General features: G+C 37.1%; 3 protein-coding genes across 3 annotated transcripts; 2 read left to right on the top strand and 1 right to left on the bottom strand.

Annotated features, from left to right (window-relative positions):
- Window positions 1-45: 45 nt before the first annotated feature.
- Window positions 46-617, top strand: LOC106085522 (N-alpha-acetyltransferase 38, NatC auxiliary subunit). Its single transcript, XM_013249817.2, has 2 exons — window positions 46-179; window positions 244-617. Exons 1-2 carry the CDS (start codon window positions 147-149, stop codon window positions 556-558), a joined length of 348 nt encoding a protein of 115 aa, XP_013105271.1. The 5' UTR covers window positions 46-146; the 3' UTR covers window positions 559-617.
- LOC106085534 (cytochrome c oxidase assembly factor 6 homolog) lies at window positions 555-1,061 on the bottom strand. The gene has a single exon (XM_013249838.2). It carries the CDS (start codon window positions 950-952, stop codon window positions 692-694), a length of 261 nt encoding a protein of 86 aa, XP_013105292.1. The 5' UTR covers window positions 953-1,061; the 3' UTR covers window positions 555-691.
- Window positions 1,062-3,192: 2,131 nt separating this feature from the next.
- Window positions 3,193-27,208, top strand: LOC106085941 (transmembrane protein 198). The gene is made up of 6 exons (XM_013250431.2): window positions 3,193-4,183; window positions 21,646-21,748; window positions 22,968-23,230; window positions 23,322-23,486; window positions 25,481-25,750; window positions 25,897-27,208. Exons 1-6 carry the CDS (start codon window positions 4,103-4,105, stop codon window positions 26,077-26,079), a joined length of 1,065 nt encoding a protein of 354 aa, XP_013105885.1. The 5' UTR covers window positions 3,193-4,102; the 3' UTR covers window positions 26,080-27,208.
- Window positions 27,209-27,454: the final 246 nt, after the last annotated feature.

Below are 27,454 nucleotides of genomic sequence, written 5' to 3' on the forward strand. Positions count from 1 at the left end.
ACAACCCTGTTTTAATTCATATAGGCTTTGACATATAATGACAATCAGCTGTTTTGTGTTTTTATTTAGGAATACACAAATTATAATTTCTATACAACAACTAAAGTCCACCAAAGTCCCCTTATAGCTCTTCAATAAACTAACAAATGAACGATTTAACAAATCCTAAACAATATGAGGTGAGGAACTAAAATTTCCAAACATATTCTCAAAGCCTTTAGTTTCATTTCGTATATTCTACAGAACCCTTTGCTCAATAATGTCATTACCAACAATGCCAAAATCAACGATGAACATCTAAGTCCTGGCATACGAAATCTAAGAAAATGGCTGGGAAAACCTTTTCGAGTTGTGATAACGGATGGCCGAGTTTTAGTTGGTTTCTTCAATTGCACCGACAAAGATTCTAATATAGTATTGTCCATGTGTGCCGAATACTTGGAAGAGGGTCAGGATGCCCGTATTTTAGGAAATGTTATGATTCCCGGTAAACATATAGTCTCTGTATCTGTAGATATGCCCGCCGATAAGGTATATGCATCAAAACCCATGTCTTAGTAGTTTTTAGTTTATTTTAAAATAACAAAATACATACATATTTTTTTTAATTAAGAGTACATTAACAAAATCTATGAACACTATGTAGAAAGAAGCTTTATATTTTGTACAATTGACTTTTCTTCCTCCCTTGTTACTTCTTTGGTTCATTCAGTGGATCAATGCCCTGATCCATTTTTTGTTTAAATTGCTCATACGTCCTTTTGCGATCGAAGTGTTTCACCCACGTTTTGGGACAGCTGGTTTCGAATAGTTTTCTCAGCTTTTTGCAGGCGTCCGGAATCTTTTCACCTGAAGTTGAACTGTGATTTGGGGCATTTTCACTAAGACATTTCCAATATTCATCACGACTATTCCAGCATTGTGTTCGCTCCTCTTTGGTGGGAAAGCTCATGGTGATTAATTGAAATTTCTTTTATAAATTAGCTGGAATTTAACTTTTCTCAAAAACCTAAAGAAGTTGCATAAAGAAATAGAACTTTAAAATTTGGGTAAACATATGATTGAACAGGGATGGCATTGCAGCAAATGTAAATGCTAAAATAACAGGGTTGTTATTAGGACTAATCGAATATTATTAGGTGTAAGCAGTGACTAATGACCTCATTGTTAAACAAACCCGATTTCATGGCTGAATAATCGATAAAAGTACCAATATGTACTTCATATGTGTGTGATATGCACATTCGTGCACACGCATATACGCTTGTGGGTGTCACTTAAATGCCCAAAAACGCAGTGTAAACGGATAGGATTTGTTTTTAGATTTAGTTAAATCCAAATCATACAAATTTCAATGTAAACGTGCTATTTGCGGAAACCTTGTTATATCGTTTCTTATTATCAACGCATGATATCGATAACCTTCCACTACTACTTTGCATTGATATTTTATACAGAATATATGACTTGCAAAATAAAACACAGCATTTTTTGTTTAATTTTAGTCCTAATTTTGATTTGATTTTAGTGAAAATCACTATTTATAGGTCATTATTTGATGTGTTTTATTTTAGTGCAAATTACGATTACCTGTTGCATGATATCGATAACTTACATGTACAACCTTGCACCGATATTTTAAATGGAACATCTGACTTGCACTGGAAGGAAATAAAATAAAACAGCAATTATCTGTTATAGCATTATATATATTAGCTATGCATTGCTATCGTGTGGAAACAGATAAAAATAACCGATTATTATATAGTTATTCGGTTATTTGCTGTGTTTTATGTACCCATTAATCGGATTTTCTCGCTTAATTTGTACGGGAAAAAATGCTATCCCCGATTAGCACAACTAAAAGAGGAAGAACGCAACATATTTATTCAATGATTACACGTTCTGGAATGCAAAACCTGCTTATAATTTTAATTAAATTACATTTATGATATTCCGAGAAACATTTATACAAAATTTAAGATGACTTATTTTGTTTGTTTTATTGTTATTTGATTATTTTGGATGTGCATCAGTTATGCCAACGTTTAAATCCATAAGCTAGCAGACTGGTATATTGGTATATTCTATGATATTGGATGTGAATATAGAACATCTCAATTGCCCTTTGTAGCGCAAAAATCACGGCTGAATTACAGGATTCTCTCAAATCACTTGAATCGTAATGTAAACGGGTTGTGGAGATTGTCTCAAATCAAGTGATATCTTTGACATCTTAATACATACTGCCAAGTATGGTCGGCTGTTAACAGCTGTTCGCGTGAGATAGCCTTTAAATTATAGAGCCATGCGCAAAAATAATACTAGCCAACCATCATTACAATTCAAATCTAGCTTGTCAGTTATACTTCGATATACAATATCGATAACACCAGAGCTGCTGATAACTCTTTTCAAACTCTTCGTTATGTTATCGATAAGTACGAAGCTTTATCCGTTTGGCGACATTTACCTTTGTTGCATAGCTTTTGAATAGAGATGTGCACGTGAGTGTGAGTGAAAAATTCACTCACGACAAAAAACATTCTTATCACACACACTAACGCTGAATTTTCATTTTGACTCACGTTCAGGCAAGCTCACGAGACATAAAGGTATACATTCAGGCACAGTGATACTCTTGAGAAAGGAAACATACAAATAAGTGTCTATGTGATACGTTTTATACATTCCCAATCGTACGTTAAAATGTCGTGCAATATATTTTCTCGTGAGCCGTGATATTTTTGTGAGTCGTGATTAGTATTGTGAGTATGGTTTCAATATCTCCCGCTTTAAGGCTGTATTACACGCACGCTTTAAGGCTGTATTACACGCATGTAGTTGTCTTATGACATGTTAGCTTAAATTTTTTGTTTATGTCATGCGAAAATAAAATACAGGTATGATAGCAAAAATGATGAATCGTATGTAAATTGACAATCTTGACAAACATTTTCAATTACACGTGAATACAAAAGGTGAAATGTCATAAGACATAATAGCGTAATAGCGCCTTTAGCACGGTCTTGTGATTGGGTTTCGATCTCGCTCACGAATCGCTTGACTAACGCGTGACACGACAACTCACGTGCACACCTCTTCTTTCGATATACTTTACATCCTTTATCCTTTACAGCAATACTAACATTTTCCCAAATACACAGTTATGTTGAGCAAACAATGGAGAAAGGACATACAAACCAAATATAGCGGAGTGTTGTTTAAGGCAAAGTGTATTTTAGATATCCTAGTAAGAAAATACAAAACACATACAAATAAAACTTTCCTTAAAACATCCTACTGAAGCTGAAAGAAATACAAATGAAGTGAATTGAAACATATAGCAAGAGATGAAAATAATTTAAAGTGAAAACCAAAATTCATAAAAAAAACTTCTTCTTTTGTGTGCAGTAGAAGGAAAAAAGGTGTCAACAAATTTTTTTCTCCACACACAACAATGAAAGGATGAGCACGAGTTACAAAGGAATTTTTCGAATGCGAATCCTTCGTTAAGTTTGTTTTTGCATTTTCGCTTTTGTTTGTTCGTTCACTCTCCGCCGCCGAAAAGAGGGTGGGTGAAAATGTGCCACTGACCGTACCCACAGTAATTGTGGCTTGTCTATGCTCACTACGCTGCCACTACCATCAGTGCTGTTGTTTATTCTCCCCCATTGAAACTCCTGCCTAGCACTGGAGCAGCATAACTCCGTCACCGTTCTCCTGCTAATGTTGTTGTTATTTTTTTACATGTTGTGTTAGTCCCTTCGTTTCATTTTGCCATTTCCTGGAGTATGTTTAATAATAACAATGGTGTTAGTGAATAAATAAAAAATAATTGTGGCAGTCAACAAACCTTAAATAAAATCGGTGAAAAAACAAAATATAACCTCAAAGAGAATGAAAAGCTTTAAATAAGTATGTGAAATGTAAAGCGTAATATATCCCCTTTATCCTAGTGCAATGCAAATGTCAAAGGGCATAACGTCTTAAGTTCCTTATAAATGAAAACTTGAACTCGCAGTTGAAAAGAAAACAACAAAATAGCAACAAAGAAATATACTACATCAAACGCAAAATCAACTCCCAACAACCCTTCAACATGACTATGGATTCGGTATTTGTTTACGAGCACCCGGAATATCCTGAAATCCATAAAATGGATTGGCAATTTTTCATAAAGGTAAGTAAGCATAAATATGAACAACAACAACAACAAGACACAATATGTATATGTATGTACATATATGATCATTAGCATCTTCATCATCATCATTGTCATTCTTATCGAGTGACAGCTAGTCTATTACTCTTGGGAGAGAAGCCTGCAAACGACGGAGAGCATGCAAGCAAGAATATGCCATAAAAACAGGGTCAAGGATAATTTCATATATCCGTAAACAAAATTTATGTACAGTGGCAACACGGTTGACAGCAGCTGACATGTACTACATAAATAACAACAAAATATGAAGTCAAATCACCTGAGTGCAAACAGGGATGATATTTTCTTGTTACTCGATAAGGTTTCAAAAAAAAAAAAAAAAAACAATTATGTGATAAGAGAAAATCAACAAAAAAATCGGTACAGCAAAAAAGTAAATTTTAAGAAAATGGGAGGTTTGACTTGCTCCGATCTGTCTACATAGGTTAAGTGAAGTGGACCCAGCATTCTTTTTAGTCCAAAAGCGTAAATTTTGGAGTTTCACCGAACTAGCCTAAAGTACAGTTTATGAGAATAATTGCAAAAAAGTAAAATTTTTTGCAAGCCCTCTTAAATTGTATGTCCCAAAAACACGAATATGAATTCTTTTTTTGGGACAAGGACCGGGGGAACCCCCATACTCCCCTTTGCTACACCTAAATAATGGTTGCTAATATAAGCAAAATGGTTTCAATTAGAAATAATATTGGATAAGATTGGATAATAAGACAAAAATAGCGCAAAAGTGAGTGGGGATTGGTTATAGGGTGTTGCAAAGCGTATTTATACATACGCCCTGAGATCTTGCGTATATGGAACCCTATTAAGGCTAATACTATATTCGTTTTTCACAGTTGAAAACACATATTCTCACGCTTACTTTTTTGAAGCACTACAAAAATCTCAATAAAAACATAATACTAGGGTTGCCTTTTATATTTCGGGATTAGAGAACACAAAAACAAATATTAATCATTGAAAATCGATTTTTTGTTTTTCAAAATATTCCTCATTAAAATCTATACAATTTTCCATGCGTTTGGACCAATTGTCGAAGCACTTTTGTCACTTTTTCCACTAAGGAACATGGGCAAACTTCTCACATATCAATGAGTGCAGTCCGATTCAAGTTTAAGCTCAAAGATAAGGAGCCTCCTTTTTATAGCCGAGTCCGAACGGCGTACCACAGTACGACACCTCTTTGGAGAGAAGATTTATTGTACATGGCATAGTACAAATGTTGCCAGCATTAGGAGGGAAAACCACATTTGAAAAAAATTGTTTTTGATGGTCTCGCCAGGATTCGAACCCAGCTTCATTGGTGGACATGCTAATCTCTGCGCTATGGTGGCCTCCGCCACTCTGAGGTATCTCCAAAACGTGTATTCTGAACGCATCTTCAGGTGTCGAAAAACGTAGACCTCTCATTTTATTTTTTACATACAGGAATAAAAAGAAGTCATTCGGGGCCAAGTTAGGACTATACGGCGGATGACTCATCAAATCGATCGATTTGAGTGCCCAAAAATGCAGTTGTTTCGTATTTTTGGAGCATTTCTTTCGACCAATCGACACGAGCCTTTTTTGAGTGATTGACAAATTGTATGGAATCCGACGCGAACAAATTTTTTTGACGGTCAAATGTTCATGCAATATTGAATGTATGCTGGTCCCACTAATCCCTAAGGTTGTCTCAATCTGACGAAAGGTCACATGACGATCTTGCAATATCAGTTAGCGCAAAGCATCAATGGTTTTAGGAACAATAACCGATTTTGGACGACCTTCACGAAATTCGTCTGGGACTGAACTACGACCTCGGTTTAATTCACCATACCACCGATAAACACTGGTCCTTGATGGAGCTTCACCGCCAAAGCTGGCACTCAAGCTATATGTGGATGGTGTCATACTCAGATAGGGTATTTACCTCCTTCCTACATTACAAGACCGTTCGTTATCTTATAACATGGGGTTTTTGCCCTAATTGCCAAGTAAGTGTCCGTAAATATGTTCCTGCTCGACGTCTTCGCATTAACACTGTACCAGGTGACGTGATCCGTGTCCGCTCGCCACGGGACCGTTTTATGGTCAGACAGCCGGGAACAGAACTCGGTCTGTGGGTTCCCAATGTAGAACCCCTAACTCGTTCTCTCCTTTACCTTTGATCCATCCGTCTAAGGATAATGTGGCACAGGGGCACCAATACTAACATACATCCCGGTAGTTTTGTGGACGGCGATGAAAAAGAAGTGAAACCTTCGGACATTACTACAGGTTAAGGGAACAAGGAAACAATTCTAGATATCTGAATTGGATGGATTAAAAGAGGTTGCGTATCAATACAAGACAGAACTCTGATATTGCTATCTGGTAATTCATGTTACAGGGATGATAAAAGCTAGAGGACGGAATAGTTCTGGGCATCTTCATTGAGGACCTAGAGGATGATGTACGTGACAGGACGGTCTTGAGTGTGTCAAGAAGACTTACGCCTTCTCTGAGAATGACACGAACTATATCGTGTGGTTGCCGGGCCAGTGCATAGTTGGGGGAAACGAGAGGGCAAACGAATTGGCTGTAATGGCCAGAGCGCTGTAATAAATAAACTTGATGAATGCGAAGCCTTTTAAAGTGACGCTGTCCGAATTAAAGATGTTGGCGACTAACTCGCATGTAACACTGCGGAGCAGTAAAACGGTCGGCAGGACGTCCAAAATTCTATGGGGGCCAGATGATCGTGAGAATACGAGGCTCTTACTGAATGTGAAGTGGGACAAGTTCTGTATGGCTTTCAAATCATATATAGGACGCACTTATTTCCAGAATAGGTTCAGCAAGATACAGCGTGTATTGGTCATATGGGGAAGATGATAAACTTTTGAACATTTACTATGTCAAAGTCTGGCTCTTGCGGCTAACAGACTTTGGCACTTAGGTGCGGGTACGATACCATATTTGAAACAGCTAAGGTTAAGTTGAATGGGTTGCCCCATAGTGTCCCATAGAGATAGTGAAAGAAAATGTAAGACCTCAGACCATATCCGGAGGTTATACACGAATAAAAGAAGCAGAAGGAATGGAGGATGAGGGGAGGGGATGAACGCAGGGAACCTATCGCGACAATTTCCTCAGTGACCCTTCCATTCTCTCGCTGATCGTTGACAGAAAACTGCCTCGGACCCAGGGCTACACTCCGTTCGAGGGTCAGACTCTGAAATCAGGGCAAGTATGCTAAATTCCGAACCGTACTACGACTCCAGCTCCGGCCTCAAAAATGTGTACTTCTGTCCACTCCATAGCACTTCCTGGACTAGCAACACGACGTCATCCTCATAAGCGATTATCTTCTAGCCGTCTCCGCCGGATCCAACAGGATTTCATTTATCACGAGGTTTCACAATATCGGCGAGGACACCTACCCTGTGGCGTTCCTCTTCTCAGCCGTCTTCTGACCATACAATCTCCTAGGCTGGCCTTAATAATCCTGCCACACAGCATATTATTAGTCCAGTGGGAGATAATGGGGTAAACCCCAATGCGGTCCAGTACGGCGACTATTGATCCTATCTTCAAGTAATTGAAGGCCCCCTAAATATGCAAGAATGCCGTCATCTCCTTCTCTCAGAGGGGCGTCTCGACCTCTCGTACCACTTCGTGAAAGGACGTCACCACCAACCTGCCTTTGAGGTATGCGTGTTGTGTCCCACTGAAGTTCTCTGGCGTCAGTCCCTCTCTCTGACCTTAATGTCTATCAGTCTTTCTAGTGTTTTGAGCAAAAACGATGACAGACTAATGGGCCTATAATCCTTCGGCGTATTGTGGTTTATTGTTTCCGCCTTAGGGTTATAGTCGGTAACATTAAAGTTCCCTCTATGCCCTTGGTATGTAGGACCATGCCAGGCTCGCCCGGAAAATCCGTTCTAGCCAGAGTAGGGTCACTCCAAGGGACTGCTGGGGCAGTGGCCGAAAAGTGCGGACTGCGGACACTACCCTGTCCTCGTCAATGATGTCCCTGATGAGGTCATCCACCAAGCCCCCATATAAAGGTGTTGCGATACCTTGATCGCTGATCTTTTCCTGGTCGCGCGGAAAATTCGTCTCCATCAGAAGTTGCATCTGACCACTCTCGGTTAAAGTTCCGTCCTCCCACCTCAGGGAGTTAGGTATGCTAGGATCCTTCAAGTGCACTTTGCGCAACTCAGATGATTCACTTTTGCTTTCCAATTCTCCACAGAAATTTGCCCCGGATTCCTTTTTGCCTTCCTCTTCTCCTTCTTGAACTTGCCAAGGTCTTCGCGATATTCGTCACAGCTCTCTGCCGTGTTCTCTCTTGGTCTTATTAAATGCCTCCTGCTCTCTCTCCTTAGTACCTACGGTACCCGTTCGGGACAAAATATGTGCAGCAATTTTTTTTTTTTTCATTTCACTATTTGTCACCATACTGTCTGTCTGTCCGAACCATCTAAAGGACGACACATGACATAATTCATCGTAACATATTTCCACCTATGGCATGTGTCCCTATTTTATGCCCCTACCCATAAACAATTTAGTATTATCCTGAGTGACTATTAAGCTTAATTAAAATCCATGCTTTGCGTTATATTTTTAATATACTCGTACTAGTGTCCCATTTTGTTTTCATTCTAAGCAAAGACCATCTCACTTTCGTCTCCAAACTAAACCAAACCCCAAAGTCTATGTTTGCAAAATAGGAGCAACGAGCACATTGTCATTAACCACAGGATGTTTCCATTGCACGAGCACTATGATGATGGGTGAGTTTATCAAACTCCCCATATTAATACAAAGTTACACACGCACACCTACATACGTTTGTAAGTAAATGTATGTATGCATGTGCGTTTGTGTGTATTTGTCTACGATTTCTAATTATCAGTCACTTACATTGCAACAGAATGTCCTTATTCTACTTTTGCCATGCTCTGTTTTTGAATTCTATTCAAAGTGAAACAGCAGTCAGAAAAATATCCTCCAAAGTGAATTCAAACTGGGTTCGTTGTTGCAATGAATGGTGAGGATAAAAGGAATGGGCAGCATTGGTTCAAGCCCAACAAATGCATTAGACCACTTCCGTTGCGAGTTTGGAGGGGGATAGCCGCCAGCCCAGCAAATAAGAAGGTATTAGAAGCAGCGAGGAAATGAAATGCTTGTCTGGTCTTTGGTTTTCTTTTTTAGCTTTTTGTGGTTTATCATAAAGCAGCTCCTTACGAAATGGTTCTTGGTCTACCTTTTTATTTGAAATTCGATATTCAGCCCTCTGCCGCCTGCTTGCTTGCGTTTGTTGCCGCATTCGTTTTCTGTTGTGGAACTTGCGAATGCTTAGGATAAAGGTCCTTCAGTGGATATTAAAGCTGTCATACGTATAAATGAATAAATTGAGTATGACGACATGATTTGAGTGCATTTTTCCTCATTTTGATAAAGGACTGGTGGTGGAAGGGTCTTGGCAAGGGGAAGTGCATGTAAGAAGAATTTGCTCATAGCACAACTTTTCCAAGGACATGAGTTATTCATGCATTGCAGAGTTGTTGACTTTTTGTGCACATTTCTGTTCTAAATTAAGTTTTTCTTGGTTTCTCGTCTTGTTTTCTTTTCCAAAATAAACCAAGAAATGAGCAAATACTTGTGCACAACAACTTCAGGAACAGTGGGACAAAAGTGGGTGAAATTTTTATAAACACTCACCTACAGTACACATTGTACCGAGCTTTACCTAGAAGACGTGAAAAGGAAGTATAAACTGGAGGAGGATCTAAAAGTCTTGCACAATTTGCTTTTGTCTGCATGTCTAGGCACTAACCAAGGAATAAATCAGTACCGCTATGGTGGTGAAAAAAGCTGATTTGTCTAGGTTAGGTTAGGTTAAAAAGAAAGTGCGGTTTATAATACGACCCATGCAAATGTAAACTTTAGAGTGTCCATAAAAACTTTTTTTTTAAACTCCTGCCCTCCATTTTTTTTTCTTTTGATCCCAAAAAGCAAAATACAAACTATTATGACAATTGGCTTACAATAACCAGTGCCTTTCACTTTTTAAGGAAACCAGTTGAGGATTTTAGGCCCTAGCATGAAATACGTAAGCAAAGTACATATTTATATGAAAATAGCTGGCCCGGTGTTCTTCGCTATATCCTAATTGTCCCGTTTGGTATACATGTGCATTTGGGGCATAAATTTGGACTGGAGTGCCCCTCTGGAATTGACCCAAATTTGTATATACACAAGTTTCGTATTCTACTCTCAAGTACCTTTCGTTTGAATTTCTTACTATTTCGAACGGTTTACATATCCATTTGGATGGGGGCGCCCCCTGGGACTTAACCCCAAATTTTTGTATAAATTTCGTATTCTACATCTAAATACGGTTCATTTAATACCCATATTGCCTCAATCGGTAAACAAGTAATTTTCGAGCTTTTTTTGGGGATCGGCCGCATCGACACATGGGGTCAATTTGTTATATAAATTCCGTACTCTACTCTTAAATACCTTTCATTTGATACCCATATTCTCCCAATCGGTGAACATGTCTTTTTGAGTGGGTTTCGGAGTAGGGTGTCCCCCACGGTTATTTGACCCCAAAGTTTTATATCAATTTTGTGTCAATTTGGGCTACCATAAGGGGGCATACAAATTTTCGCTTACATAAATGGATATGACGTTTTTGAGAATTGGGGTTAGGAGGAGTGTTCGCCCCCCCCCTCGAGGATATCACTAAATTAAATAGCCTATTTTTGCCAAACTGGGGCGGCCTCCTTGGTACTTCGATCAAATTTGTATTCTACTCTCCAATACCTTTCATTTGATACCCATATTATCCCATCGGTCCTCTTTTGATATTTGGTGGTGTTTTTTGAGATAACGGGGGAGAGTCCGCTCCCCTCCGCTATCAACAAATTATATGAAATATTCCTCCCTCCATACCATATTCGTAATTTATTAGCGATTACCAATCATTCGAGACCCATATTGGCATGATCGTCCAATATGCCAATATATGAGTTGATTCCTTCCGATATCAAAAAATTATATAGCCCATTGCTCCTGTCAGACCTACCTACACAAACAAACAAACAAATAAAAATTCAACTGTACGCTGTGCCACTACTGTGGATGTGATAAAATATACGGCTCCACTCAGAATTTCTTCTTGATTCAGCTTAGCCATGTCCGGGTCTCTGTACTGTCTGTCGCTTTTTGTAATCATGTTGGAGATCGCATTTATTATCCAAACCTCACGCAAGCGCCACGAATTATAGCAGAAATCGGTTCAGATTTTGATATAGCTCCCATACATATAATTCGTCTGGTTTACACCTATAAGGACGTAGTTACTACGATTTTCAACGAATTGCACGGAATTTGGTATGGAATGTCTTAGTACCCATCTGAAAGCCTCTGCTAAATTTCATCCATGTCGGTTCAGAACTATGCGTTTTCCTATTTCCAAAATAAAAATTCCTTACAGAGTGGGACAATGGTAATGGGCAAACACTTAAGCCAGCATTCGGCTTGTTGTGTTCTCTAATTATCGAAAAGTAACGCCGCAAACCGAATCCATGTTAGGAATTCCGTGTTGCTTACAAAATTCCTACACACGCTGTGAAGTGCCGTAGGTTAGGGAAGGTTGAAGAAAAAGTGTGTGAATTAAAAACCGCCCCATGCCGTTATGGATATACGCTTATACCAACAATCGGCTTATTTTGCGCACTAAATACCGAAAAGTTATCCGGAAAAAATCTTTGTCAGAAATTCCATGCGGCTAACAAAGTCCTTAATCGTTCTTCATTCTAGGATCCTAAGTTGGTTTAGGTTTGGTACCGCATCGTCACCTAAGTGCCAGAGTCTGTTAGCTGCAAAAATCGGACATTGACAAAGCAAATGCTCCAATATTTCACCATCTTCTACATATGCCATATACACGTAGTCTTTTGCCGCATCTATTCTGCAAAGGTGCAACGGTAGTCCGATGTGCCCCGTACTGATATCAATAACCCAACTCTTACTACTTTACCTCAGTTTAAAACTCATTTTCTCACCATTCGGATTCCACCATAGAAATTTCGTAGGCGATGAATGCCAACACACAGTGAGATAGAATCGAAAATAGCTATTAAAAAATCTGCCGCTTGAGAACGGGAAATATTAAATGGTGTTGCCAAGTAGTGCCCAAACCACTCGTTTACACCTCAGCTTTAACCATTAAAAATTTCAAAGAGATATCTCTACCTGTTCTCAAACGGCACATGTTTTACTAGTTTTTTCGATTCCATCCCACAGTACAACACCCTGGAATTTTTCGAATTTAGCAATTTAGCGGATGGCAACCCTCTGGTTCTTGTTCCCCTATACTCCGCTATATCCCGCCATCCTCATAGAAGAAGTTTATTATCTTCTTACACTCCAACACCGTCAGTGACCCTGGTTTTTATAGCCCTAATGACGAATTTGTATAGCCCTAAAGATTTTTACAACATCAACTATTTCAAGGAGCCACTAACAGTATTCAGTCTTTAATGTAGTTTCCCTGACCGCTTCTGTTCTCTAGCTTCGATCCGTTCGCGAAGCATGTTCTACCAGAGTTCCATCCACACATAACTGTGCCGCTGGCGTCCTCCTTGTATATATCAAAGTGTTCTATCGCCGCCTCGATTTTACAGTGATGGTATGACCTGCTCCTATCCTCTATTCATTTTGCCATTGCCTTAAGTCTCATAGCCGCAGTGTCTGCCTCACACTAAATCTGTATGTCTATGGGTCAGATATCTAAAATAGTCTCAGTGCCCTAGTGTAGTCCTTATCTCCCCGCCCATGCCAATACAACATACTCTTTGAACCGGAACCTTACGTTCCACTATTCTCCATCGCAGACCACAAAACTACTGGTTTAATGACATTCCTGTAGAGCTAGTGGACAATCCTCGGATTCAGACCCCATTTCGAGCCGGCCCGTCTACACAGTGCCCAACATCTGTGAGCCTTCTCGGTACGCTCTCGAATATGACTCTACCACCTCAATTTCTTGTCCAAGATCACTCCTAAATATTATTGGATATCGAGACCATTCTGTTAAGAAATTGCTTCTTAAATTGGTTTTCCTCGTAGCAGATTTTATCCTTTCCTCAGATAACGTTCAGGCTTCAAGATCTAGCCCAGTCGTATGCCATCTTCAAGTGCCTTTCGTCGTTCTTCCATAGTTAATTCAGAATCTTACCACCTTGCATGTTATGTCATGTCCCCCTTTTACTTAGCCCATGGCTTACCCGGTCTCTTAGGACCCGGTCCACTTAGTACGGGGCTAAGAATTGGGTCATTGTATCGGTATATAGTGCAAAGAAAAAGAAAAAGAGAAATGGGTTGTAACTATCTGATATCGATGACTATCCAGGACAACTTTGCACTGCAATTGTATTCAGAACATTTGACATTCACTGGATAGTACTAAAACAAACACGGCAATTATAAAAGCCCCTTCGATGTCAAAGCATACCTCCAGCATCTACATCTTGGCCTTTTAAGATCCTCTATTTTATACACAACCTTATCCATGTTTTGATCAAAAGCCTCATTATGTCTTTCATGGTCTCTACTTTTATTCCCATGTCGTCTACTAAGATCTCGGTTTGAACCAGAGAATTACAAAGTCTACAAATACATGCCTCATGATATGTATGAGCCGGCACAATAGACTAGCAACCATACTCATTGACCAAAATATTTTTGTGGTATCCAAATCCATACACTTTGTCATTCTCTGGTTTGGACATGGGCTTTTAAAAGAAACTCGTATTAGCGCTATCGAACTGTTCGCTAAAAACCTACCAGGAGTTATATTTCGCCGTTCTGGTCATCTTAATGTATTCTTTGCGTCAGTCATCTTTTATGATTTTTGCTGTAATAAAGTCTGCGGACCTTTCATCCAATGTTTTTGTTGGGCTGATTTAATTTTTCGAAGCGGACAACTATCTTCACCTCCACTATTGCAGCCGTAATCCTGTTGACCTTGCCATTAATATCTTCTATGCTCCTTAAATAGTTAAGCACCCTAAGCTGCCTCGTAAATTAGAATTCCACACATAGACAAAGATGATCACATAGACAGAGACGCTATAACGCTGAAAGACTGCAATCGAGTACTGACGATAAAATTAGAAAATAAGATAATCATCCCCTCACTTAAGCTGGCGACGTCTGCATAGAACTACTCTACTAAGAAGAGTCGCTCAGCGGTACGGTTTTCGAACTCCATTAGCCAAAAGAGAGAGTAGTGGAGAGAGAGAGAGCAATCTCCATTAGTCAAAAGAGAGAGAGAGAAAGCAATCGCCCTGCATTTTCTTAATAGGGAGTGTGTGGGGGAAATTCTGCAAAAGGCAGACATCTTCAAACTTGTCAGAAATCGCAAGAGAAGACCACAAGACCCCTCTTATCTTTATTTTTTGGAAAGTATCATGTTCATATGCATTCGAGCATATGAATAGGGCGGACCTTTTTGAGAAGAAGAGAAATTCCCCTTGTTCCTCTATATAAAACATGACATACAGGAAATCCAACAACACTTTCCCACCATCAATTTTTTGAAATCATTGTTTGCCATACACTTTTCAACATTTCGATGCTTTTCTACTCATACAACGCAAATGCCTATGGCTGTTAAATCATCTTCTCCTCGTTCTCCCCAAGGTGCTTTTAGCAAAGGCCAAAAAAAAGCAAAGAGTTTTTAAAGAAACTAGCAAGGATGAAAAGAACTTTGCACTTCTATACACAAAAAAGAGGACCATCTTCCTTGGGGTGCAACTAACACTAGATGCACTTTAAACCATAGGATAGCCTTCAGGCAAACTTAGCAAAAGGCAAAAGAAAAAATCTCCAGCTTTCTTTGAAACAAACAACCATGAAAGTCTTGGGTTAGTTGGCTGTTTTTTCTTTATTTGTTGGTTTGTTTGTTCTGGTTATTGGAAAGATTGAAGGTACAAGTTTACACGCTTTGTTTTCTCAGCTGTAAGTCATCTATTAGAGTTCCTTTCGCCAACAACAAAATACAAATCGCCTGGCATTTTTTATGCGATTGACCCACTTTGTTGTGGTAGTAGTTAATGTATGTCGTTATTGTCGTTGTGTGGCATTCGAAAGCAAAAAGTCAAAGCTATGGTTTTATCATGCCAATGCATCACAAGTAGGAGGAAATGCATTGGGCGAAAACTCAATTACAAACAACCCTTTTACAACAAACACTCTTGAAACTTGGTATTTCCATGCAAAGCATTTTGTTGCTGCAAAAAACAAGCCTCAAGTGTTTTGCAACTATTCAAATGGAAATTTGGAGAAAATTTCTTCTGCGATTGGTACAAACAAGTTGACCTGTTTTCAATAGCAACCTTGGCAATAAATAAAGAGCTTAAAAGTTTTTAATAAGGCAAAGTTAACAAAAAAATGTTGTAAAGTAAAATAATAAAATAAAAAAAAAAAAAATTCCCATAAAAATTTGTTCCTAGAGAAATTTTCGTATAGAAAAGTTGTTGCTAGTCAACTTTGCCTATAGAAACCAGTTTGCAGACAACTTTTCCTCTATACGTTGTTGCTAGAGAAATTTTCGTATAGAAACGTTGTTGCTAGACAAATTTTCGTATAGAAAACGTCTGGACAACTTTTCTTATAGAATAATTGTTGCTAGAAAGCTTTTAGTATAGAAAAATTGTTGCAAGACAACTTTTTGTATAGAAAAGTTGTTGCTGGACAACTTTTCTTATAGAGAAGTTGTTGCTGGACAACTTTTCTTATAGAGAAGTTGTTGCTGGACAACTTTTCTTAAGGAGAAGTTGTTGCTGGACAACGTTTCTTATAGAGCAACTGTTGCTGGAAAACTTTTCTTACAGAAAAGTTGTCGCTGGAAAACGTTTCTTATAGAAAAGATGTTGCTAGGCAATTTTTCTTATAAAAAAATTCTTGGTAGACAACTTTTCTTATAGAAAAATTTTTGCTAGACAACTTTTCGTATAGCCAAATTGTTGCTAGACAACTTTTCGTATAGAAAAGGTCTGGACAACTTTCCTTATAGAAAAGTTGTTGCTAGAAAGCTTTTAGTATAGAACAAGTAAAAAGGCGTTAAAAAATAAACCGATCTGAATTTCAGTGAAATCGGATTATAAATTCTCCCTTTAATCGGTCTACATGGCAGCTATATCCAAATCTGGACCGATTTGGGCCAAGTTGCAAAGAGCCTAACACAACTCACTGTCTCAAATTTCAGCGACATCGGACAATAAATGCGCCTTTTGTGGCCCCAAAACCTAAAACCGATAGATTGGTCTATATGGCAGCTATATCCAAATCTTTACCGATCTGTGCCATATTGCAGAAGTATGTCAAGGGGCTTAACTTAACTCACTGTCTCAAATTTCAGCGAGATCACACAATAAATGCGCCTATTATGGGCTCAAAACCTTAAACCTAGAGATCGGTCTATATGACAGATTAATCCAAATCTGAACCGATCAGGGCCAAACTAAAGAAGGATGTGGAAGGGCCTAAGACAACTCAATGTACCAAATATAAGCAAAATCGGATAATAAACTTGGCTTTTATCGGCCTAAGACCCTAAATCGGAGGATTGGTCTATATGGCAGCTATATCCAAATCCGAGCCGAACTGGGCCAAATTGACAAAGGATGTCGAAGGGCCTAACACAACTTACTGTGCCATATTTCAGCAAAATCGGATAATAAATGGGGCTTTTATGGGCCTAAGACCCTAAATCGGAGCATCGATCTATATGGCAACTATATCCAAATCTGGACCGATCTTAGCCAAATTGACGAAGAATGTCACAGGGTCTAACATAACTCACTGTCCCTAATGTCAGCAAGTTCGGATAATAAATGTGGCTTTTATGGGCCTAAGACTCGAAATCGGCGGATCGGTCTATATGGGGGCTATATCAAGATATAGTCCGATATAGCCCATCTCTATTTTTAAAGACTGTAGCGTGATTTCAACAGACAGACGGACAGACGGACGGACATGTCTAGATGGTCTTAGATTTCTATGCTGATCAAGAATATACAATATATACTTTATAGGGTCGGAAAGGGATATTTCGATGTGTTGCAAACGGAATGACAACATGAATATACCCCCATCCTTCGGTGGTGGGTATAAAAATTGTTGTAAGTTGTTGCAAGACAACTTCTCGTATAGAAAAGTTGTTGCTGGATAACTTTTCTTATAGAGAAGATATTGCTGGACAACTTTTCTTATAGAAAAGTTGCTGCTAGACAACTTTTATTATAGAAAAGTTGTTGATAGATAAATTTCTTATAGAAGAAGTGTTGCTAGACAATTTTTCTTATAGAAAAATTGTAGCTAGACAACTTTGCTTAAAGAAAAATTGTTGCTAGCCAACTTCTCTTACAGAAAAGTTGTTGTTAGACATCTTTCTTATAGAAATTTGTGGCTATGAACAAATTATCTTAAAGAAAAATTGTTGCTATAGAGCTTATCTTATAGAACATTTATGGTATTTTGGAGATATGTTGCTAGGCTTTTTTTCGTATAGAAAACTTGTCGCTAGATAACTTTTCGTATGGAAAATTTGTTGCTAGACAACTTTTTTAAAAAAAAGTAGTAGCTAGGTGACTTTTCTTATAAAAAAGTTGTTGATAGACAAATTTTCTTATAGAAAAGTTGTTGCTAAAAACTTGTCCTATAGAAAATTTGTCGCTAGACAACTTTTCGTATAGAAAAGTAGTTGTAACTAACAATTTCGTACAGAAAAGTTGTTGCTAGACAAGTTTTGTTGTTACACAACTTTTCTTATAGGAAGTTTGTTGCTAGACAAGTTTTCGTATAGAAAATTTGTCTAACAAATTTTCGTGAATAATTGTTGTTCCTAGACAACTTTTTTTTAAAGTTGTTGCTAACAAACTTTCGTGAATAAAAGTTGCTGTTAGACAACCTTTCATAATTGTTTCTAAATTAATTTTGTTGCTCGATTAATTTTTGTATCGAAGAGTTGTTGCTGGATAGCTTTTCTTATAGAAAAGTTGCTGCTAGACAACTTTTCATATAGAAAAGTTGTTGCTAGACAACTTTTCATATAGAAAAGTTGTTGCTAGACAACTTTTCATATAGAAAAGTTGTTGCTAGACAACTTTTCATATAGAAAAGTTGTTGCTAGACAACTTTTCATATAGAAAAGTTGTTGCTAGACAACTTTTCATATAGAAAAGTTGTTGCTAGACAACTTTTCATATAGAAAAGTTGTTGCTAGACAACTTTTCATATAGAAAAGTTGTTGCTAGACAACTTTTCATATAAAAAAGTTGTTGCTAGACAACTTTTCATATAGAAAAGTTGTTGCTAGACAACTTTTCATATAGAAAAGTTGTTGCTAGACAACTTTTCATATAGAAAAGTTGTTGCTAGACAACTTTTCATATAGAAAAGTCGTTGCTAGAAAAGTTTTTTCAGAAATGTTGTTGCTAGAAAAGTTTTTTCAGAAAAGTTGTTCTAACTAAATACCAACTTTTCTATGCGAAAAGTTGCCTACCAACAACTTTTTTTGCGTAAAGTTGCCTGGAAAAACATTTTCTATAAGAAAAGACTCTAGCAACAATTTTTCTTTAAAAAAGTGGTCTAGCAACAACTTTCTGGAAGAAGTTGTCTAGAAAAAACTTTTCTATAAGAAAAGTTGTCTAGCAACCTCTATTCTATAGTAAAAGTTGTCTAGCACAACTTTTCTATGGGAAAAGTTGTTAAGCAATAACTTTTCCATACGAAAATTCTCTAGCAACAAATTTTCTATGCGAATAATAAATTTTGTATAGGAGAAGTTGTAAAGTAACAAATCTTTCACAGGAAAAGATGTCGAATAAAAACTTTTATATAGGAAAAGTTGTCTACAAACAACTTTTCTATAGGACAAGTTGTCTAGAAACAAGTTTGTCTAGCAGCAAGTTTTCTATACGAAAAGTTGTCAAGCAACAACTTTTCTATACGAAAAGTAGCAAGCAACAACTTTTCGATAAGAAAAATTGTCTAGCAACAACTTTTCTATATCTTGTTTACTATAGGAAAAGTTGTCTAGCAACAAGTTTTCAACAGGGAAAAAATATCTAGCGTTGTGTACAACTTTTCTATAAGAAAAGTTAATTAGCAAAAACTGTTCTAAAGGAAAATCTGTCTACCACCAACTTTTCTATAAGAAAAGTCTAGCAACATCTTTTCTATAAGAAATGTCTAGCAACAACATTTCTTTACGAAAAGTTACAACTTTTCCATACGAAAATTGTCTACCAACAAATTTTCTATGCGAACAGTTGTCTAGCAATAATTTTTGTATAGGAAAAGTTGAAAAGTAACAATTTTTCTATAGGAAAAGTTGCCTAGCAAAAAATTTTCTAAAGGAAAAGTTATCTAGCAAAAACTTTTCAACAGGAAAAGTTGTCTAGCAACAACTTTCCTACAAAAAAACGTTGTCTGCCCACAACTTTTCTATAAAAAACATTGTCTACCAACAAAATTTTTATAAAATTTTTTTATAAAAGTTACAACTTTTCCATACGAAAATTGTCTACCAACAAATTTTCTATGCAAACAGTTGTTTAGCAATAATTTTTGTATGGGAAAAGTTGAAAAGTAACAATTTTTCTATAGGAAAAGTTGCCTAGCATCAAATTTTCTATAGAGAAAAAGTTATCTAGCAAAAACTTTTCAACAGGAAAAGTTGTCTAGCAACAACTTTCCTACAAAAGAAACGTTGTCTGCCCACAACTTTTCTATAAAAAAACTTTGTCTACCAACAAAATTTTTATAGGAGAAGTTGCATTGTAACAACTTTTCTATAACAAAAGTTGCCTAGCAATGATTTTTGTAAAAGAAAAGTTGTCTAGCAACAACATTTCTATACAAAATATTGCCTAGCATCATTTTTTCTATAAGAAATGTTGTCCAGCAAAAACTTTTCTGTAAGCAAAATTGTCTAGCAACAACTTTTCTAAAAGAAAAAAACTTCTAGCAAGAACTTTTCTTTGAAAAAAATTATCTATCAACAACTTTTCATTAAGAAAAGTTATTTAGCAACAACTTTTCTATAAGTTGTTAAGCAAACATTTTTCGATAAGAAAAGTTGTTTAGCAACATCTTTTCTATATGTTGTCGAAAACTTTTTTGTTGCTAGACAACTTTTGCTATAGAAAAGTTGTTGCTAGATTACTTTTTGTATAGATTTTTTTAATACAAAAAATATTGTTTTATCTTTGCTCTATTGGGGTTGCAATTTAATTTGAAAGCATTGTGTCATAATTTGTTGCTGTCATACTCATAAAAAAATAGTTGCGATTGTAATCGTTTTTGGTTTGAGGCCACACTTGTATGACGATATGATGATAAAAAAGCAGGCTAAAAATTTATGCGATTATTTATTCTGCTGTCGAGTTTTTTTTTAATCTTGATCGCTATGATGGCATCGCATACGAGCACTGCTGGCAAGAGGCTTTGTATGTTTGTGGGTCCTTGTATTACGCTTACATGTGTAGTATGACAATCTGCTTGACCTGACCTATTGAAACCAAGGAAAATTGATGGTTAGTTAACTTTGATATGTTTTTCGATGACAAAGCCATTATTTTGCATTGTATTAACTATTAAAAGCATTTTAGAATGGTGATTGGAGAATTTTTAGAATATGGAAAAAGTATTTGTTAGCGTAAAAGAGGCAATAAAAACAAGTAAAAACACTTGAGGTTTGGCCATGTCGAAACTTATATAGCCTGAATCATAAGTAATGTATGAGAAGGATGTTGATGTTGAAAGCTAGAACAGCAATCCTCCATATGCAAAATTGCACCCAATTCGTTTGAAAATGGCACCATTAGGTATAAAAGAACGCGAAATCGTATATAGATTTATATATGGGAGCTATATGGGAACATGTATAACATAACAATTGAGTTCTTGGAGGCCTCAAAGAGTCGAATCGAAATTTCGATTTCTAAGAAAGTTTTGTCAGGTTATAGACTTATTCCACCCTTAACTGGTAAGTATGTTGGAGGTCTTGCCATCATGCACAGAATTTTAGCTAAAGAGGATAAACATTTACCAAAATTTTATTTTTACATAAATTTTTTTCAAATTTAATTCGTAATAAAATCCTTGCCCATATTTTAGCACAAAATGCAGTTTAAAAAGACACCATACCGAATTTTGTTTAAGATGCCTTAGAGTCATTTTCCCGTAGGCATGCCAATTAGGACATTTAGATGAAATTTCAAGTGACACTTTTGCCATGTGATTTTATTTTTGCCTTTAAAAGATGTTCATGCTATGACTGTTAAAGACCCCATATCTACACACATACACTCACAAATGTATAATAACACCTTTTTATTTACACTCTATGTTGTTTTAATATTTTTTAGGGTTTCCTTGATGATCATCCCTGCACCAGTGCACCACCAGACACCATGTATGCACTCCTATGGTCTATGTGTGCGGTCTTTGGTATTGTTTTTGTGCTCCTAGGTAAGTAAAAAAGAAAATAGGATTTATAACGCAAAGCAACGCAGAACATAAATGGGGTTCATAAATTCAATTCAACATAGAACATGGGTAGTTTGGGAAGTTTGCCAGTGATGTTGGTGTATTGGGATGTACGGAAAGAAAATAAAACTTCCTTCATTTAATAGAGTTGACAAAAACAAAGTTTGCTTGGTAGGTCATGGTGGCATATGTCTGTTTATTGCACTGAATGCCTATGTTCGAATCCTGGCGAGTAATTCCAGAAAATCTCAGCGATGATTATCCCCGGACTTCAAATTCAACATTTTTGGAAAGAACGGAAAATGCAATCTTTGGCCTTAACACCTGCTCCATGTATTCGCTGTGTACTGCAGTTGTCAGACCTATACTACTATATGGTGTTGTGGTCTGGCGGACGGCGGGCGATTGGCTTTCTTGTGTAACACAGCCGGAGCACTTTGCCAACTGTTGCTCTGAATACTGAGATCTGCCAGTTTTCGAGGAAGACAAAGGTGAACCAATTTGAGGACCCAAGTTGTCTCTTCACAAAGATTTCGATATCTGATAAATATGCTGATAGAGGTATAACCACATGTCGATACGGGCTTTGGGAAGGTGTTTGAAGGACAGATCGGGCAACCAATCTTGAGGCATGTGTTTTTTAAACCAACTTTCTGTATCATAAGCATATTTTCTGTGCTATAGATTTTTTTTCGAAACATGCCTGTATGCTACATACATACAGGCTAGGTAATCTATGTAAGTAATTTGGCACATACAACATGCTCCCCAGCTCATGCATATGTACATGTGATGTGCTCACGCACACACATATACACATGAAAGTCACCTATTTCCCATAAACATGGCTTAGGAAGGAGTGGAAAGCGAAAAACAATTGCCTGAAGGTCGTTTCTTGACACCTTAGCAGTTGGGCAAGCATTATGATGTTCATCAAGCCTCTTCTCACACAAAACGAACAAAGGGTTTGTCGTTGGATTATCAACCACATACACCACATTATGTTTTGGCCCATATTTGTATATGATGAAGTGGTGTAGCCAAAGTAGAATGGCGTGATTTAATTTAATCCTTAATGGTTAGAGAGTACACCTATGTTCTGTGGGACATTTAATTAAGCAGGCACATGATGGCAGCATTGTTGTTTGCTATGTGACATCTGTATAAATCTTTGTCTTTTGTTTTTTTTTCCTTATTTCAGGTTATCGTTGCCTTCGTGCCGTTGGCTTTCTGACGGGAGCATTTATTGGCATCAAGGCCGTGGCCATGATGCGTATCTATATCACTGGCTATTTGGGGGAACCAGCCGATGCCGCCTCCTCTTTGGTGGGCGGTTTGGTGGGTGCAGTGCTGGGCTCCACATATCCGGTGGCTACATTTTTCATTAGCGCCTTTGCTGGTGTAATATTAGCTGGGGCTGCCATGGCAGTATGTGTGGCCACCATGCCGGACAATGAGTTTGGGGTAAGTGCTTGTGAGGTTTCTCCTCAATAAATTACATATGTACTTGGTTATGTTATGTGTTAATTATATTTCCCCTTTTGTTTTATTGCAGCAAATAGAGATTGCGGTAGCCTTGATTGGTGGCGCTATCATCTGTTCGGTACTCACTCTGTGCAGTGCGAAATATGTAACGATTTTGACTACCAGTGTTGTGGGTTCGGCAATGATCATTTGTTCGGTGGATTTCTTTCTGCATGGTCTACAATTGACCACATGGGTAAGGAAATAAAACAAAAATGTATTATAAAACAAGCAGACTGAAGTTTGAACAACCAACGCAATGGATTTTCCTTAAGTTAATGCAGAATTAGTGGGTAGATTTATATGACCGCTGTAACAAGATAGAGATCGTCCTGGTGGCCGATTTTATAGCATGCTCGGATTACCAGTGCGGGGGTTGTGAGCTCGATTCACATCAGAGGCTTTGGTCTGTGGCAACACAATGGACTTAAATTGTCGAGGGACCGGTTACTCATAGAAAAAATAAAGTTAGTGGTAAATTATCGATGGCCACCGTAGCACAGAGGTTAGCATGTCCTCCTATGACGCTGAACGGCCGGGTTCGAATCCCGGCGTGAGCATCAGAAAAAAATATCAGCGGTGGTTATCACCTCGTTACGCTGGCGACATTAGGAGGTACTATGCCATGTTAAAACTTCTCTCAAAAGTAGTGTCGAAATGCGGCACGCCGTTTGAGCTCGCCCGTAAAAAGGAGGCCCCTTATTATTGAACATAAACTTAATCGGACAGCACTGTTCCTCAATGGCATGTTTATAGTTAAATTTGCAAAATTTTGATAACTTACCAGTACATTAATTTATTGAGGGGATAAGTCTCCTGTTAACAAATTTGGTTTTTTCGCACACTTTCAAGGTAATTTAAATGATATGGCAATATTACGCAATAATCAGCTGTTCATTTACAGTGCTTTATTTGTAGTGCAAATCACGATTCATCGTTTCTTATTATTTGTTATTGCATGTTATCGATAAATTACCATAACAACTTTGCACTGATATTTTATCCAGAACATCTGACTTGCACTGGATAGGATTGAAATAAAACACAACAAGTAATAGGTCTGTTTGCGTACTTTTCCAGTAAAAATTTGTAGGAGAGTAAGAGCCATTTTACTCCCTTTGAAAATTTTTCAAAAGTACGCGAACAACTTCCAGTGCAAATTTGCAAAACAACAGCTGATTTCTGTTTTGGTTGTTTTTTTAATTGTTTGCCCAGGAAAACAATTGTTTTAAAATAAAAAGTGCTGGCTATACTTGTGAGTTATTTTCCTTAGATAAACGTCAATTTATTGACCCGAGAGTGACAAGACTAGAAGAGAAGTCATTCATCGTATCCGTGATCTCCGTGCCGCTGGACAGCCATCACAATTTACGAAGTCATCCATGGCGCCAAGTCATCCAAAGTGTTGGGCCCGGTACCGAATAACAATTAGCACCACACGGTCTGAAACTTTGAGCTCCGATCTGTGTGGTGTCATCGTTATCACGGGAAGCAGAGCTGGGAGCTACTGGGCGCGTCCTCCACATGCAAATGTGATTACACAACAACAACAAAAGCGGAAACAAGGTCCACAAGTACCATGTCGGCAGCACTTGGTGTACTGACAAAGAAACTTTGTTGACCACGTACAAAGCAATTGTCAGGTCTGTGGTAAGTTATGCAGCGCCAGTGTGTTGTTATTGTTGTAACAGTGTAGTTTACACTGACATGCCAGCCCTTGCCAATGAAGGACTCCATCGGGTCTATCCGGTACGTACAACCGAACAGCTGCAAATTTTAACTAGCAAATCGGAAGTATGCGAACAGACTTATATTTGCGCAAATTTGCACAATTTTTTTTATTGGAAATAGTTCGCGTACTTTATTTGCCAGTAGAAGAGAGCGGGAGAGTGTGTGAGGGCAAACAATATGTTGAGAGTTTGCAAATATCTGCTCGATATTCTTTTCCCAGTAGCAATTTGCAGCATCGAACGTCTGTTTTAAGAAAACCAGCTGTTTAATTCAAATGAATAGTAAAACAGAGTAACGGCAGCTCTAACTCTCCTGCAAATTTTTAATGGAAAAGTACGCGAACAGAGCTAATAACTTCTAAAAAAGCAGCTCTATTAATTCTGATCAGCTGTTAATGCACTTTTATTTCATTATTTTTCTTAATTTTTTAATTCTTTTCCCTTATTCTCTTTTTGGCAGATTTTTAATATGAAACCCCATCCCAATCCTCCAGCTTGCTATGGCGGCATATTGATATTCGCCTGGCCAGTCAGCATTATAATAGGCCTAATGATACAAAGTTTCATCACAGCCTGGGGCATTGATCATCGCAAGAGAGTTTTTCAGAAACGTCATCAGCAATTGGCACGCATGCAGTCAAGACCGAGAGAGACACGCGAAGAGGCACGACAAAGGAAATTCCGTTATCTCTATCAAGTGCGTACGGCCAGGGGTGATATAATATCACAGGTAAGTGTAGCAACAATTATACTCTTTGTAGGACATATTTCCAAAAATTAATTCGTCTTTAAGGAAGGTTTATTTGATAAATAAACCTACTTACAAATTGCTTAAGTCTTGTGAATGAATTCCTATGGTTTTTGTTTTTTTTATAGAATTTTGTATCGGCTTTGCAAAAACGCATACAATTGAGTGGCACCGAAACGCCCTCGGAGCGTTCCCTGAAAACGAGTTCGAATGAACGCAATACATTTCGCAGTGATCGAACACATTTCACTACTATACCACCCGATTCGGATATGTTTGATAAAATCGAGATTGTAAGGGATATAGCATAACAAACGGTTTACAATTATATGTAAATTGTGAACAAGAAGAAGCAGATGAAGAAAAAAATGAAGAATCACATTACTCTGCACCGCTATATACAATTTCTAGCAAGCAGTGTTGCCAATCTTTTTGTTTATTGAATTTACACTTGCGTCTCAAAGAACATTTAACAGCTTTAAATGGTTTCCCTTAGAGAAACTCTGAAGAAACAAAAAAAAAACACGAAAAACAAAATAAACACAAATACAAAGAGAAAAACAATAACCTATACCTAAAGGTTTTCTATGGTTCCATTAACCTTAAATTAAGAAAAAACTATCAACTTTGTTTGTCTATAATTTAATTAAAAGTGATTAAACTAAAAGTTATTAAATTTAGTTTCTATTGTATTTTCTTTCCTAACTGCAACAGTATGTGAACTGTTTTTATTTTTACTTTTATTTTAATTTTTGTTTTCTAAAAACATTAAACATTATAATAAAAAAAATCTTACCAAAGGATAAATTTTGTAATTTTAAAAACAAAAAAATATTCCTAATTTATAAACAGGGATTAAATTTAATTTTGTTTTTATGTAAGTGTTTTTCAATGGAAAAAGAAACAAGAAACAAACTGGAAAATAAACTATAAGCTAGTTTATTATTGTAATAAAAAAAAAAACGAAAAACAAAACATCTATGTTTTTATGTTATTCAGATATAATAACATAAGAAAAAGAAGAAATATTAAGTTGAGAAAACTTCTTGAAACATTACAAAAAGTGAAAGAGATAATTTTTAAACGAAATTCAAAATAAAAATTATTCCCGAAAGAAACGATATTTTACATAAGAAAATCCTTAAAAAAAATATATGGAAATAATTTGAGAATAATTTAAAGCTAAGAGAAACCACTTTAAGCAAATCTTCCAGGATTTAAAATTTTGAATTGTTTTTTAACTCCTTAACATGGTTTAAAGTTCCCCACTTTGGCTTCCAATAGTCATAAAACATTAAAACAATATTTTTTATCAAAAAAAAAAAATATTTAATTTATTTAAAAATATATACATTAATTGTATTTTGAGCTCAGTTTTGAGCAATTTTTTAACCATCTTCCACTGTTTCTAAAACAGAGTCTTCATCGTCAAAAAAAATGCTTCGAGGTTTACAATAGATCGATACAATACAATCGATAATCCAAAACAGGGATCCGGAGCGTGTACCGTTTTTTCGCTCCGCTCCCGCTGCGACAAAAATTTTTCCGCTCCGTCAATTTATTTTTTGCTCCGCTCCCGCTCCTTTATAATTATATTGACTATTTTTCACAGCTTCATAGGGCAAGAGAAATACATATTATTTTTGCCCTTACGTTTATAACATTAAGCAATATTCAAGTTCGATT

The sequence above is a fragment of the Stomoxys calcitrans genome, chromosome 4 (genome assembly GCF_963082655.1).
Source record: "Stomoxys calcitrans chromosome 4, idStoCalc2.1, whole genome shotgun sequence".
NCBI lineage: Eukaryota > Metazoa > Arthropoda > Insecta > Diptera > Muscidae > Stomoxys > Stomoxys calcitrans.